The sequence below is a fragment of the Penicillium expansum genome (assembly GCF_000769745.1).
Source record: "Penicillium expansum strain MD-8 chromosome Unknown contig210, whole genome shotgun sequence".
Classification (NCBI taxonomy): domain Eukaryota; kingdom Fungi; phylum Ascomycota; class Eurotiomycetes; order Eurotiales; family Aspergillaceae; genus Penicillium; species Penicillium expansum.
In genome coordinates, this window is record NW_015971429.1 from 130888 (window position 1) to 146448 (window position 15561).

The following is a 15561-nucleotide window of genomic DNA, read 5'->3' on the forward strand; positions in this document are numbered from 1 at the left end:
TCTACTCTGTACAAATACTCTTAATTTGACTTCTTACTTTTATTTTTGACCGTTTGGACCTTGAGCTCCACATTCAAAATTCAATCGCGTATGACTTCACCGTATCTGTGCTGATCTGCTCGCCTGCATTGGTCCACCCTCACCCGTTGCTCTCACTTCCCCCCACCACAAAGTATCATTGTGTGAGCAACGTGAACTACATCTGAGAACTCCATCAACTCGATCCGGATCGATCTCTTCAATCCTCACTTGAAAATTTGTTTTCCGCCTGCACACCCGCGAAGAAAACACCTGCGTCGGACCATTACTACCTTGAGCGCATTGTCGCGACAACGGCGCTCCGTTCCATCACACACTTGTGATAGTCCGAGCGGCCACTACGATAAACCGGCCACAACAACAAATCATGCTCATGCTCGGGGAATGTGAGAAGCTGCTCGGTGATGGTCTTCTCCGGTTACCCAAAAAACACAACTTCCGCTATGGCCCCGCTGCCGAGAAGGACCTGCTAGAGCTTCTCTTCCGATCGCTTGTCGGACACAACGCAGATCTAGTACAACAGCTGTTCCCAGAAGGAACCCCGACCGGACCATGGAAACTGGCGGAGGCTCAAGGTGCCCGGGAAGGAGCCGAGTACAGCGAGGCTGCGCGGGGCAAGCGCTGCGGTCATATCTTCCGTGCTGGGGAAGCCACATACCGATGCGTGACCTGTGCCGCGGATGATACATGCGTGTTGTGTAGTCGATGCTTCGATTCCTCAGATCACACCGGACACCAATATCAGATTTCGCTTTCATCCGGAAACTGTGGCTGTTGTGACTGTGGTGATGACGAAGCATGGCGCCTTCCGCTGTTTTGCGCAATCCATACCGATAGTGGTAATACCAAGAGCAAGGAACGGGCGCAGCGGGTATTGCCTTCTGAGCTTGTGGCCTCAATCCGCTTGACTATATCTCGTGTGCTCGACTACTTCTGTGATGTCATCTCTTGCTCCCCGGAGCAGTTGCGGTTACCGAAGACTGTCGAGAGCATCAAGCAAGATGAGGAGGCCTCTCGGTTGCGTCCGGACTGGTATGGCGCTGGCGATGAAGAGGAGGAAGAACCAGAATTTGTGATCATGCTGTGGAATGATGAGAAGCATACAATTCGCGATGTCTCTCATCAGGTCACGCGTGCTTGCCGTGAACGAGATAGCTTTGGCCTTGCGCGGGCTCAAGAAACAAACGATATGGGTCGCAGTGCGATCAAGTATTCGAAGGACCTGAACAGACTCTTGGGCGTTTCTAAGATAATTGAGGAGATCAAGGTTACCGTCACGGTCCGCTCCGCGCGCGATACTTTCCGCGAGCAAATGTGCACAACGATAGTGGAGTGGCTGGCTGATATTGCCGGCTGTGAAATCCTTGAGGACAATGAAATTTTCAGACAAATCATCTGCGAGGAAATGCTTACGCCATGGAAAAAGGGCAGCGGGGGTTATAATGAAGATATCGGCATGAAGGGAATTGACGATCATCAGCGAACTGAAAATCTTCCAGGTCGCACGCTCATGATTAATCTGCCTAACCATGGTCAGGTCCTCTTGACCACCGACGATGACGAAGACGATATGCTTGAGGACGACGTTATAGACGAAGATGAAGATGAAGACTATGTTGAGGCCCACGATGCTGATGACGAAGATGACGATGAAATGGACATTGAACTCTCTCGTGATCAGGAAGAAGACGAAGATATGATTTTGGCGGGTGCAGATGAGGAACTTGCTCTAGCTGAGCGTATTCTCGCTGGACTTACTGGCAACCAGCCCCCACCTCCTCGACCGGCACCGGCTCAAACTGCAGATCGGTCCTCTGCCGAACGAGGCCCGTCTGAATCCCAAAGCCCGGGCCCTGAATCCGGCCCTGCTGGTTATATACCCATTCCCAAGACCCCTGGTTCGTACCGGCAAAGGCCCTCGAACACAGAAAGCCACTGGCAAGTCCGGCCGCCCATTCCCGCTCCAGGTGAAAAAGTACCTCCGTATGAAGACCTGTGGCAGCGAACTCGCCTAGACTGGTTGGTGCTCTATGACTTGAGATTGTGGAAGAAGACACGAACCGATTTGCGTGACCTCTACATCAGCACTGTTGTCAATGTTCCACAGTTCAAGCGCATTATGGGTCTTCGTTTGTCTGCATTGTACACAGCTCTGGCTCAACTGTACCTCATCGCGGATCGAGAGCCGGACCACTCGATTGTCAACCTTTCATTGCAGCTTCTCACGACCCCCTCCATCACTGAAGAGATTGTCGTGCGAGGCAACTTCCTCACGAAGGTGATGTCTATCCTCTATACATTCCTGACCACTAGGCAAGTCGGTGAACCACAATCCGTCGACCCCAACGCCACGCTGGCATTTGATGCTGGCTCGGTTACAAATAGACGTCTATATCACTTCTTCCTTGACCTCCGATACCTTCTCCAATCTGAGTATGTGCAGCACCGTGTGCGGACTGAGGAACAATATCTTCCCCAATTCCTCGATCTTGTCAAGCTGTCACAGGGTATTTGCCCTAATGTCCGTGCTGTTGGTGAACACGTTGAATATGAAACGGACGCTTGGATCAGTGCGTCAATTCTCATGCGGGAGATTAACCGCCTTTGCCGCCAATTCTGCGAGTCTTTCCGCGACCCTGAAACTGACAATGGTGACAACCTGCTGAGGGCAATCGAGACTACCACCACTACTGCGATTCTCCATTCAGCTGGCGTAGAACGCAAACGGTTTGATCAGGCAGAAATAAAGGATGAAGTAAGATTCAAGCTGCTGCCACCTTTCGATTTCGAGGTTGGCGCTTCTGGCCAAGTCCCCTGCCATCGGGTAGTTGAATTCGTGGTGGAACGTGGATCTATCAGTTTCCACCACGCCCTTCACTACACATTATCATGGCTTGTTGAATGCGGACGAGACATTAGTAGCGAGACTATGCGCGACGTTCTCTTTGACGCTGCCAATGCAGCAAGGAGTGAGATCCATGCCGCCAAGTCTGCCAACCCTAGTAGCGTTGATGATGTTTTGCTTGCTCTTGGACCGGAGGACTTACTTCTGGCCATGTTTGACTATCCACTTCGAGTTTGCGCTTGGTTGGCGCAAATGAAGGCTGGCATGTGGGTTCGCAATGGTCTCAGTCTTCGGCATCAAATGTCGCAGTACCGTGGAGTCTCTTCTCGTGACTTTGCCTACTACAGAGATATTTTCCTTATCCAGACCGCTCTAGTTACTTGTGATCCCAGCAGAGTTCTTGCTTCCATTGCACACCGATTTGGCATGGTTGAGTGGATGGCTCGGAACTATATGCCCCGTCCGGGATACGAAGATACCCAGATTGTGGATGTGGCAGAGGAATTTGTTCATCTACTGGTAATTCTCCTGACAGACCGAACATCTTTGACTGCTATCGATGACAGCACTCACCTCACCCATGAAAACATCAAACGCGACATCGCTCATGTCTTGTGCTTCAAGCCGCTGTCTTTCTCCGACCTTTCGACCCGCCTTAGCGACAAGCTTCTAGACTCGGACATGTTCCAAGATGTGTTGGAAGAGGTCGCCAACTTCCGCCCACCCGAAGGCTTGAGTGACTCTGGTACTTTCGAATTGAAGCCCGAATATCTCGATCTTATTGATCCATACAGCGCACACTACACAAAGAACCAAAGAGACGAAGCAGAGAATATCTACAAGGAATGGATGGCAAAAAAGACAGGCAAGAATGCCTCTGACATTGTTTTTGAGCCAAAACTTCGACCCATCAGCTCCGGCGTGTTCTCAGATCTCCCCCGATTCGCCGGAACGATGCTATTTGCACAGATTGTTCACCAATGTTTGGAATACGTCATCTCATCAAAAGAGTGTACACCAACTATTCCACCCACGCGTGTTGAGACTTTCCTTCAAGTGATTCTGCATCTTATCCTTGCAGCAGTGTTAGAAGACGATTCCGAGGAAACTGATATGGTAGAAGAGCATTCCAATTCATTCAACTGGAATGCTTTGTCAAAGTCTCGAGAGATCAAGGCTGGCCATTTGACCATTGTCGGTTTATTGGAGAGAATTTCCGTCACGACTGAATTCACCGCATCTGGGCCCAAAATCCGACACATCCTCAAACGTCTGTGGCAAAAGCGCCCTCGCACGTATTCATCGGCAACTGCGTCTCTCAAATTCCCCTTCGACCGAATTGACACCAACTCTCCTGCAATTGATGCAGACAACGACAAGGAGGTCAAGAAGAAGCAAGCATTGGAGAGACAAGCCAAGGTGATGGCGCAGTTCCAGCAGCAGCAGCAACAATTCTTGAACACTCAGGGTAACATCGATTGGGGCGAAGAAGATTTCAGCGATCTCGAGTCCGATACAGACACTACCCCAGAAAAGAAGCTATGGAAGTACCCTAGCGGAACATGTATCTTGTGCCAGGAAGAGACCAGCGATTCAAGGCTCTACGGTACCTTTGCCTTGGTTCAAGACAGCATAATTATGCGACAGACCGATATCAGGGACTCCGATCGAATTCGTGAGGTGCTCAGAACACCCACTAGTCTGGACAGGTGCGCCGAAGAAGTGCGACCATTTGGTGTATCCGGAGATAACCATACTACCATCAAGCGTCTTGACTCTTCTGGTGGTGAAGTGATTAGCGAAAAGATTGGGCTGAGCAAAGGGTTCAACGCAAAGAGTACACTCCGTGGGCCTGTGACTACTGGCTGTGGGCACATCATGCATTACTCCTGTTTTGAGCAGTACTTTACGGCGACACAGCGGCGACACACCCAGCAGATTGCGCGTCACCATCCGGAGAACACTAACCTTAAGGAGTTTGTTTGTCCTCTGTGCAAAGCTCTTGGAAATGCATTCCTCCCCATCACCTGGAAGGGCAAGGAAGAGTCTCCCCTTATCCCGCTCAGTCCTTCTGAATCATTCGACCAGTGGATTCAAGTAGGCCTCAAGCATTCATTGAACCAACAACAAAACTTCCCAATCCTCATGGAGAAGGAGAAGGCCTATCCTCAACCATACACTGACATCTTTGTTGACTACTTATCTAAGTCTCTGGTCTCTCCGCTCTCCAATAATATTGATGAATTGAGGGTCTCGTCTTTCCCGGCAACTACCCCTACACATTACATCACGCCAGCGCGCATGCCAATGCCCGGTGTTTTCCCTACCACCGAAGACCTCCCGCCTTCCAGTCCACTTCACCACGTGTCAAGTCCCTCGGACAGCCCTATGTCGGAATTGCTTCAGAGCTACAGGCGGCTCAAGAAGACATTCAAGACGAACCATGTCCATTCGATGTTCAACAACACTTCTGAGGCGAATGGCAATGAAGATCTTGTACACACTGATTCTCTAATTCGCAGCTTTGGTTTCAGCATTGCAGCAGTGGAGATCGCGCAGCGTGGTGTTGAGTCAGAGCCTGGCTCGACCTTGCTCGACACAATTCCTTCGTTGACACTTACCCACCTGCGTGTTCTATCAGAGACGGCGTTGACATATGCTGCTGTTGGATGTCTTCACTCGACGGGACCCTCAAAAGGCCGTCCCACAAATGAGTTCCAGGAGATGCATCGTCAAAAGGTCTGCCAGTTACTTGTCGGTCACCCTTGCTTGAGTGGCACAGCTTTGCTCAATGATGTTCGTAACATCGAGCCTCTACTCGCCGTGGATACCTTTGTTTTCCTCGCAGAGTCATCGTTGTCTCTGCTTCCAGTCCTTGATATTGATATCAGGCATCTTGTGCGGATGTGCTTCGTGGCTGAGATTGTTAAGGTCGCTGTCACTTTCATTCTTTGGCCACTGGGATTGAAGGAGGAACTCGCCACCCACCCCGAGGACCACATTATGGCTGCTGATGTATCCGAAGAACAATTCGGAGTGACCAAGCAGTTCTTCGACTCGATCGTTGCCGAACTGAAGGCGAACTCTGTCGGCCGTGCCGAGGGCTCCTCCTTCCCCGCAGAGAGTGGCTACGTCAAAGATGGGGAGGAAACTGCCACCCCAAGCATCATTACTGCCGTCCGGCGACTTGTTACGAGCTACGGGCTAACATTCCTGCGCAAGGCAGTCATCCTTCTCCATGTTCAGCACGGTGTCGAGTTCCCCAACACAGGATTCGCCGATGTGGAGTCCTCTGAGCTTGAGCGCCTGACCAAAGCACTTCAACTGCCTTCCATTGATGAGATTCTCATGTCCGTCAAGCCCGCACGCAAGACAAACAGCCCCTTCGACGCAGTCATTTCAGGATGGATCTTCCACTGGAACGCCTCGCGCTCAGGCATCCGCTTTGAAGACCACCGTCTCTGGCCCAGTCTGTCGCACCCTGCTATCTTCGAGCTTGTTGGCCTGCCCAAGTACTTTGATAGCCTGATCGAAGAGGCAAACCGTCGCCGTTGCCCCAAATCCAAGAAGGAGCTCACTGATCCCAGTATTTGTCTATTCTGCGGAGAAATATTCTGCTCACAGGCAGTCTGCTGCATGTCAAACAAGCTTGGCGGCTGCAACCAACATCTTCAAAAGTCATTATACCCTCCCACTTCATTTGCAAATACTCTCCAGCTAACCAGTCTTATCATAGATGCGGCAAAAACATCGGTCTTTTCATCAATATTCGTAAATGCACCGTTCTCTATCTGCACAACACCAACGGATCCTGGCATTACGCACCCTACCTCGACCGCCACGGCGAAGTCGACCCCGGTCTCCGCCGTAACCGCCAGCTTATCCTCAACCAGAAGCGGTATGACCGGCTACTACGCGATGTCTGGCTGTCACATTCAGTCCCTGCGACTATCAGCCGCAAGCTGGAGGCAGAAATCAACAGCGGTGGCTGGGAGACTATCTAATGGACACAAAAATCGGGTCCCTTTTTGCCATTGTTTTAATTTGCATGCGCTTAGATTTTGAATTTTTGATGGCGAATTGGAAACGATCGCGATTGTGTGTTTAGCCGCTTTTTTTTTTCCCGTTTCCTTTCGTTACTCTGCATTTCTACTATGCTTTCGTCTCTTTTTCACTGTATATCGGACATGCTTTTCATCAATAGGTTCATTCGGTAGTTACGATTCAAATACCAAGTTACGTTCAACTCAAATTTGGGTTGGATTTGTGAATGTATTATTAGGTTCCCTAATGCCGTTGTGTCTTAGATATTATATCTCACCTTATCTTTCTTTTTGTATGGATGTGTAGCTACGAATATATATATCGATACCCAATCTGCTTCCATATATACTAACTTTTACGGTCAGTCTCGCTCGCTTGTATAGTATGTAATTGCACTCAAGCTGAGGATGTCGTCAACGACGACCGCTAGGCTAAATACCCGCCCATCCACTCCTATATACTAAGCGCCGCTATTTCTTAAGGAAATACAAAGTAAAAAATTAAAATAGAGATGTCATTTAGCCAAATTGCCTCCATAATGAAACGCCTGAAATTTCCCAATATACATAGTCTTATCTTTCTTATCAGTGCCAAGCCGGATCTTCAGCTCTTGACATGAGCCTTTCTTAACTTCACCCATGCAACTTGAGCTCGCGAATCATGAATAACGAGCAGTTTCGCCGGCTAATAGCCGACCAGTCATCGTCAAAACCAAAGGACCAGAGCCCAGCACCTGGTCGCGATGCATCGCGTGGCGGCGCAACCCCGGGCGGGTCACTAGGGTCGCGAATGCGGTCCAGTATTCCCATGACCCCGTAAGTCGCTTGATTTGCAGATTGCTATTATTCCGGAGGAAGCTAACGGTTTTGGAATTAATATAGACGCTCAGTCACTGGCGTGGACTTCGCCCGCCAGCTCTTCGAACAACGCCGCGAGGGCGATCGACCTTCCAAGCGATTCAAGTCCTCCGCCGCGCCGAAGGGTACATCGTTACCCACCGGCTATCAGGATCGTGCACAATTGCGCAATGCAGAGGGTGAAAGTGAGAACAGCACGGGTCTAGAGGCGCGTATCAAGGCACTAGAAGATATGGTTAAGCTGGGACAAATCGACCAGGCTACATTCGACAAACTTCGCCGAGACCTTGGAGTCGGAGGTGACATCGCAAGCACACACATGGTCAAAGGACTGGACATGGAGTTGTTGAAAAGAATCAGAGCTGGCGAGGACGTGTCTCAAGCGGCCGAAAAACCTGCGCCGCCCCCCGAAAAAGAAGACGTAGACGAAGAATTTGAACGTCTGATGGAAGAGAAGGGACTTGAAGAGCTTGCTGCTGTACCAAAGCAACAGAAAGAAAAGAAGAAGGGGACTATGGCACCACCGCCTGCTAAGCCGAAGACTCGCGATGACATTTTGCGGGAATTGAGGGCAAGCCGTGCCGCTGCTGCTGCGCCTGCTCCGCCGCCGGAGTCCATACTCAGCTCAAAATTCAAAAAGTTGAGCGATGGAAAGCCAGAGAAGAAGCGGTTTGTGGAGCGTGATGAGACTGGCCGTCGACGCGAAGTACTCCTCATCACTGATGCCCAAGGAAATACGAAGAGGAAGACTAGGTGGCTGGACAAGCCGATTGAAGCGCCCGTGCCTCCCGCAGGAGACCTTATGATGCCTGATAAAAGTGTCAAACCCCTCGGTATGGAAATTCCAGCTGATATTGCTGCCCGTGCCGCTGCACAAGAGGCACCCGAGGATGATGACGACATCTTTGCCGGTGTCGGTGATGACTACAACCCTCTCGCTGGACTCGAAGACGACACATCATCCGATGAAGATGGCGAAGTGGCAGATTTGGCTACCCGTAAACCTGAAAAGGCTCTTGTGGATGAAGAGGAGAAGAAGCCTGCCGCCTCTGAAACAGCACCTGCGAAACATAAGAACTACTTTGCGACTGGGACCTCGACTACAACGGAAGAGGAACCTGCTGACCGGTCTAACCCCCTCACTAAAGATCCAACCATTCTTGCTGCCCTCAAAAGAGCTGCAGCCCTCCGACAGACCTCTCCTTCAGCAGAGGGTGAAGCCGAACCATCTTCCGATACAGCAGATCTTCGTCATAAGCGCTTCATTGAAGAGGCACGTCGCCGAGAAGCCATGGATGCTGCAGATATGGATATGGGATTCGGAGGAAGCCGCAACGAAGACGCAGAGGAGGAGGACGATGGTCCCCTGCTCGACTTTGACGACGACGAGCGAGGCGGGAAAAAGAGAAAGCGTGGCCCCAAGAAGAGGAAGGGTGACAAAGATAGCGTGACGGATATTATGCGTGTTGTTGATGGTCGCAAGAAGGAGACTTCATGAGTCTCATCGCCATGGACGCCAGGTCCTTGGCTCTCCGTTTTCACCATACATGTACTTTCAACTATGAAATCGACATTGGAGCTATTTGATACCCTGCTATGCTATGCGTTCTCTACTTGTCTATTAAACCCTGTGGGGCCGCAAAGACCATTCATTCACTAGCGTTTAGAAACCGTTGTATCAATCGTTTTCTGACCTTTACGGGATATCATTCTTAGCATGTAATGAAGACTACAAATACAAGTAGTCGACCACTTATCTGGTCTTGGCCCTCGACAACATAGGACTTTGATCATCTGAATACCTAGCTCATTCGATAGAGATGACGTTGGATAGAGACGTGATGCATAGCAAATGCTCCGATGTCCTTTATAGTATCTCGCTTGAAGGTTTTCTCTACTGAGTAGTCCCGTGGCCACCTGCGTCACTATTTACTAAGTATGGCTCAATGTATTCCGTCGATATCCTCAGTGTCGGACGGATAAGACGAGTGCTGGACTGAAGTCTAGACACATGTGATATCAGGTTTAAGCTTAGTCTCTACAGAGGAGGTTGTGTCTCGCCTCTGCAGATGGATATAAATATCTGTATATCTTCATAATACGCTACAGGATACTAAGAAACCCGGGTAGACATCAATATTTCTTAATGGGAGACATTGGACTTCCTAGACTGACTCCTGGAGACCTCGTTGTCGCATCTCGTTAGACAGGTCATCTGTATAACCAGTGTCTCAAGACATGGTACACGTTAACCTTAGGGAAAGTGCTACTTTCCCTTTTTCAGACAAGCTACTTTCCCCAAAATGGAAGGACCCCCAGAGTCACTCCCCAGCTTAAACACATAAATACCCCCCTCCTCCCCCCTCTTCTCCCAATTCTTTCTTTCCTCCTACATCCATCTTCCCTTCATCCTTCTATCCACTTTCCATCAAATCTCCACCCCCCCTGGGGGGTTTAAGACTTTTGTTTATCATTCACGGCTTCATGGCCATCTTCTCTCCATCACTATCTCTTTTTCTGTGTCTCTACAACTTGTTTGAACCATGATCCTCTTGGTGACCCCCAGCTGGTCACGTCACCTGGACCATGTTGACTGGTGAGTACCTTCCACCATTTGTTCCTTCCACTTCTATGTCTTGTCACGTCTGGGTGTTTCGTGTCTTGCCTTGTTGTCTCTCCTCTCCCTTCCCCTTCTTATCCCATCTCTATCACTCAATGATTTGGTCCCACCACCTTGTGATACTGCTCTGGTCCCATGTATTCATGGTATCATGGCATCATGTCTGCCCCTTGATACTTCATCATGTCTATGCTTATCACTCCCTCATGTTCCCCAGCGATGACGAATTTTGAAATCTGTTGTCCTGTTACTTAGCTAATAAATTGCAGAGATCAGACACCAGTCCATGCTTGTCATACATATCGACTCTGCTTGATGCATTCTTTCTACTCATGGGAAGAACTCATGGTGACCATTTATGCTCTAGGTGAGAACTCCAGCGTTATCAACCCCACGGTTCTTTTGGCTCGCAACGAGTGGAAGACCTCACCAGTCCATTGACTGACGCAGGGAAACTTTTTTCTCCTCTGCCTTTAGGGATCTCTACATATCCTAGTCGCTTGCCACTGTGAGCGCTTCCAATCATTTCCCCATCTACATGGTCCATCTTGAACAGTCCATCCTCCACCAATATATTCACACCAGGTGAGAACTCAAGCGTTATATCAACCCCCAAGGTTCTTTTGGCTCGCAATGAGTGGAAGACCTCACCAGTCCATTGACTGACGCAGGGAAACTTTTTTTCTCTCTGCTTTTAGTGACTTCTGAATTTTCCTTTATCTCCATTATCGGATCAAACGGGCCTGTAATACGGGCTACACAAACCACACATGTCATGGCACCACCGCCGTCGTTGTTGCCAACGCATACATCAACATCAGAAGCTGAAGCTTCCGCTCACAGAAAGCACATTCAGGTGAGGTCTCCTAGCCGACACAATTGGAAAGGAGGTTGAATGCAACAACGCCAACCTCCACAGATAGTTAGATAGAGTTCTGCGACGGGATCTCACCAGCTTTGCTGACGCTTGTTGGGTTTCCAGGTCCATACCAATCTCCAACCCGATGAACTATGCTTATCAACTCAAATTTGCTTGCCACTCGGCCCTATCTATTTCTCAAAGGTACCTGATGATCTTGATTAAGTAAGATTTTGCCCTGCACCTTCAAAGTCATACAATGGCCTAACCATGAACAGGTCCACTTTCTCTGAACATGATTGACTCTCTTCCGAGAACACTTGACACTCCACTGGGGCCCTGTTTGCGATCGGAAAATGATGTTGAGTTTTTCTGGCCTTGCGCGTGTCAGTTCGCTGCTGAGTAACAGTGGTCTGATGGTGAATATTCTATGTTGTCTCCACTTGAGCCACAGGACGGAATCCACGGTCAAGTTTCAGAGACCAGTCCCATTTCGCTGGGCCTACCCATCCCAAGGATAATTTACAAGCGCAATGAAGTGAGTTCCCGAGGTTGGCTGGATGGGTGGAACTTATCTCAGTCGCTTGCAAGACTGCCCTTGGGATAGGGTGGGTGGTCAGTAGGGGGACTGCGCAGATCCGTTCCCTAACAATATGTTCTCGGCTCCAATGAAGATTGCAAAGTGCATGACTTGGCAACGGGTTTTAGGACACGGAAGTCAGCGTTGCAATCAGCTGTAGCCGAGGACAGACGGTGGCGATTCCTTGAATTTCTCTGAAATTTGGGCATTGTCTGCTGGGACATGACTATGGACGCCATTCAAGGGCTTGATGGATGCAACATGTGGAATTCATCATCAGCTCGTTGTGACTTGGACACCTGGCAACTCTGTTTGTTCATCGGACAACCCATCTATGATGTTGATGATGAATTCATTGACCCGATTTAGCTCGCTATTACATACATGCTGCTATGCGGGGGTTGCGTCCCAGAGCCCGCTCCCGACGACAAATGGCAGTGAGTCCCCAGTACCCACTACCCTGTGGACAGGACTCGAGAAATTGATTCTTGGACAACCCATCTATCTGCTTACAAATGCCAAAACTACAATGAAGAGGCATACCTTGCAACATAACTAGACAACTGCTTTCATCGCAAATGTCATCTCAAAAAGAAAACAGAAAACAAAGCAAAGAAGAGAGAAAGGGAAGAAAGCAACACCGACCCTACCAGCAGCGGGGGAAAGCGACAGCATCAGCATCTCCTACACGGCACTTCTGTGAACATTCTCGTGCTTTACATTCGCCCACGGGCAACATCACCCACACCGGGAATTCAATGGCCCATTGATTGAGCAATGCCAATACTTCACAGGGTGGCAAGGAAATGAGCGAACTTCTCTGGCTCACCGAGCAAATTGTCGAACATGGTGGATGGACTGGGGATATTATGGATGGCGTGGTAGCGACAGTGAAGTTACAGAAGCTGAATTGGGCCATCGGGCTATTGGGGAGTCAATGTAAATAATCGAAATGGAATATCATACAACAAATCGAGCTTCAAGGATCTGAGTTTGTATCACAAGATGCAGGTAGAGCCACTACTAACGACTGCTTTTCGGGACAAATGTTTGGGAAGAATCAAGAGAAAAATAGCAATTGGTCGTATTATTCGTGCCCCTATTCACCAAAGACACTTACACTCATTCCCACTCGCGAACCTTCTGGGACGAACAACATGGCACGGAGTACGACACATGAAGAAGAACAATGGTACTTAGAACAGAGGAGTATAGGTAATTGGGCGGCTTTAAAGTTCCGTCAGATATCAGTTCTTGTCCAAACGACGAGGTCACGAACAGGACAGCACTTTCTTCTGTATCCCCACATGTAAAGAAAAGCTCTCCATTTAGAAAATGGGTGGAGTTTGTAACACCACCAGCAGTATTGCCAACGATCATTCTGAAGTTGACGAACTAAACGCAATTCCGAAACTGGTTCACGCCATAGGAGCTCAGTAACCCCCGTTTTGCGCACCCGGAGAAATGACTGGTAGCAAGCGAAGAGATAATTGCAAGTTAGCGCCAGGCAAACTTGATCGGTAACCCAGAGGAATTTGAAAAGTATTTCCACGATTTCTGGTGGAATCTTTTGTAAATTGTCGACTGGGAGGGGTTTCTGTTGGGTCTTCTGTTGGGTTGTTCGTCGACGCCGTTGGAAGATGGATTTCATCTTTGGGAGCGAAATTGTCTGGTGATTGGCCATATTGGAATATAGTAAAATGGTAAAGAGATGAGATGTGGGAAAAGGAAATTGACTTCAATGTTTCTAAGCCAGTCTCTTTTACGTTGATAGGCGTCATCAACTGCCATATCACCCATGGGTTTATATCAGCTTAGGGTTATACCGTTTCTCATGCTCAGGGATGGATACTACCCCGAACTTCATTGCCCGCTTCCTCAAGCACATCATCGAAACTATCTTCATTGTAAAACATATTAGGAATGTAAAAACGTAGGCTACTTCCACGTTTCAGACGTAACTGCCCAAGGCCCCTCAGGCAAGCTCTCGTCCAATACACCCCTCGGGGGTCTCCAAAGTAGCAGAATCCCCGGTGGTTGACACTCATGCACCAACCTTTCCCACTCTTCACTGGGATTCTTCCGCTCGCAATCAATATGCAACCCCATCACTTTCACATATCCACACCCCTCAAACAACCACCTCCCTAGAGGTCCCGACTCAATAAAAGTCTCATACCCCAATGAATCAACTCTTCTATGACCCCACTGCATCAAAAGCCGCCCGATTCCACGACGACGAAAGTCCGGGTGAACACCCATTCGATTCACACCTAATCAACACCGTCAGCTCTCATTCACACCACCGTTAACCTCCGGGAAAGGTAACACACCAGCATGAGGCCGCTGAAACCAGCACTGTCGCGGATACAGGAATTGGGTCGCAACGTGGGAGGCGTATTTGGCGCGCTCGGATCCGGCAGGGTACCAGGTGCAAGGTACTTGGTGCGGGCCGTTAGGGAAGGGATTCTCGTGGTAGAATATCCATTGACAGCCACCTACGACTCGGCCTGTCGACCTTTCAATGGTGTAGATGTAGTGAGAACCACATGTCTGCTCGTGTTTGGCCCATTGAAGGTCTGTGTCTGTGGCCTTGTCTTTGGCGCGGTCCTCTGGTGCATGGCCATTGACGGCGTGGAAAATGATGAAGGCAGGTCTAGAGGAAGGGTGGGGTTAATACGGGGATTGTCGTAAATATTGTGTACATAGGATACCCACTCGTATGGATGGAAGTTAGCGGTCCACAGTACGTCGTTCAAGCGTGCAAATTCTTCTTTAGTGGTGATTTCTCGAACTTCAAAATTTCTGCCTGTCATTGTTGGGGAGTTTAGAGGGAGAGGAGAGAGAGAGGGAGAGGAGAGAGAGAGAGAGAAGAGAGAGAAGAGAAGAAGAGAGAGGAGAGAAGAAGAGAGCTAGAAAGAGAGCGAAAAGATGAAGTTTATTTATCAAAATAGATGGGATCCTCCGTCTCATCGTTCCACAGATTGAACTTCTGAAAGCGATCTGTGTTTCAGAGATATTTCACGTCATCACCCTCGGCCTGGGGAAACTGGCGTTTATGATTATCTTCTATAACATCCTCTCCGGAAGCAGCCTCACGTCCATTACAAGAAGCATCGCAGTAGTGGTGTGCTTCTTAATACTCTGGACCTTGACGATGACAATTGTGGCATCCCTTCAATGTCAACCACCAAAAGTATGGGACTTTTCTGGGAAATGTTTTCAATTTGGTATATATCCACCACATTCATAGTTATGCCCCTACTTTAAATTTCGCTAACCTACTAGAAGACCGCATTGTGGAAATACTTCGGTGCCATGGACATAGCCATTGAGAGTCTGCTATTCCGTGTTCCAAGTGTTCTAGTCTCTCGGCTTTATATGCCAATACAAAAACGTCTAGTAGCTACCGCGTTCTTGGGTATGAACACTGCGAGTCCCTCGTTCTCGTTTCTATACTGGACCGAACTTGAATGACCAATGAATCTCTGTGGAGCAGAAAATCGTCGTCACGGGCATTCAGCTACGCCATGTCAATGAATTTGATTACGACCAGCGCTCTCTGTCAATGACTATCTTGCCCTGGATGATGTGCAGCCAGGTCCTTCATACAGTGGCAATCATATCGGCCTGCGTGCCGTTTCTTCGTGAACTTCTGAAATACCTCCCCAGCAGCATGTTCAAGCCAGCTGGGCTAGAGTGTACGAGTTCATGGCA

At 49.1% G+C, this 15561-nt stretch overlaps 3 protein-coding genes across 3 annotated transcripts; 2 read left to right on the forward strand and 1 right to left on the reverse strand.

The window, feature by feature from the left end:
- Window positions 1-406: 406 nt before the first annotated feature.
- PEX2_064210 (putative ubiquitin-protein ligase E3 component (UBR1)) lies at window positions 407-6888 on the forward strand (the record flags this gene model as incomplete). The annotated part of the gene is made up of 2 exons (XM_016743692.1): window positions 407-6470; window positions 6563-6888. 2 exons carry the CDS (start codon window positions 407-409, stop codon window positions 6886-6888), a joined length of 6390 nt encoding a protein of 2129 aa, XP_016594757.1.
- Window positions 6889-7588: 700 nt separating this feature from the next.
- On the forward strand, window positions 7589-9283 carry PEX2_064220 (uncharacterized protein; the record flags this gene model as incomplete). The annotated part of the gene is made up of 2 exons (XM_016743693.1): window positions 7589-7743; window positions 7810-9283. 2 exons carry the CDS (start codon window positions 7589-7591, stop codon window positions 9281-9283), a joined length of 1629 nt encoding a protein of 542 aa, XP_016594758.1.
- Window positions 9284-14130: 4847 nt separating this feature from the next.
- PEX2_064230 (uncharacterized protein) lies at window positions 14131-14660 on the reverse strand (the record flags this gene model as incomplete). The annotated part of the gene is made up of 2 exons (XM_016743694.1): window positions 14131-14500; window positions 14563-14660. 2 exons carry the CDS (start codon window positions 14658-14660, stop codon window positions 14131-14133), a joined length of 468 nt encoding a protein of 155 aa, XP_016594759.1.
- Window positions 14661-15561: the final 901 nt, after the last annotated feature.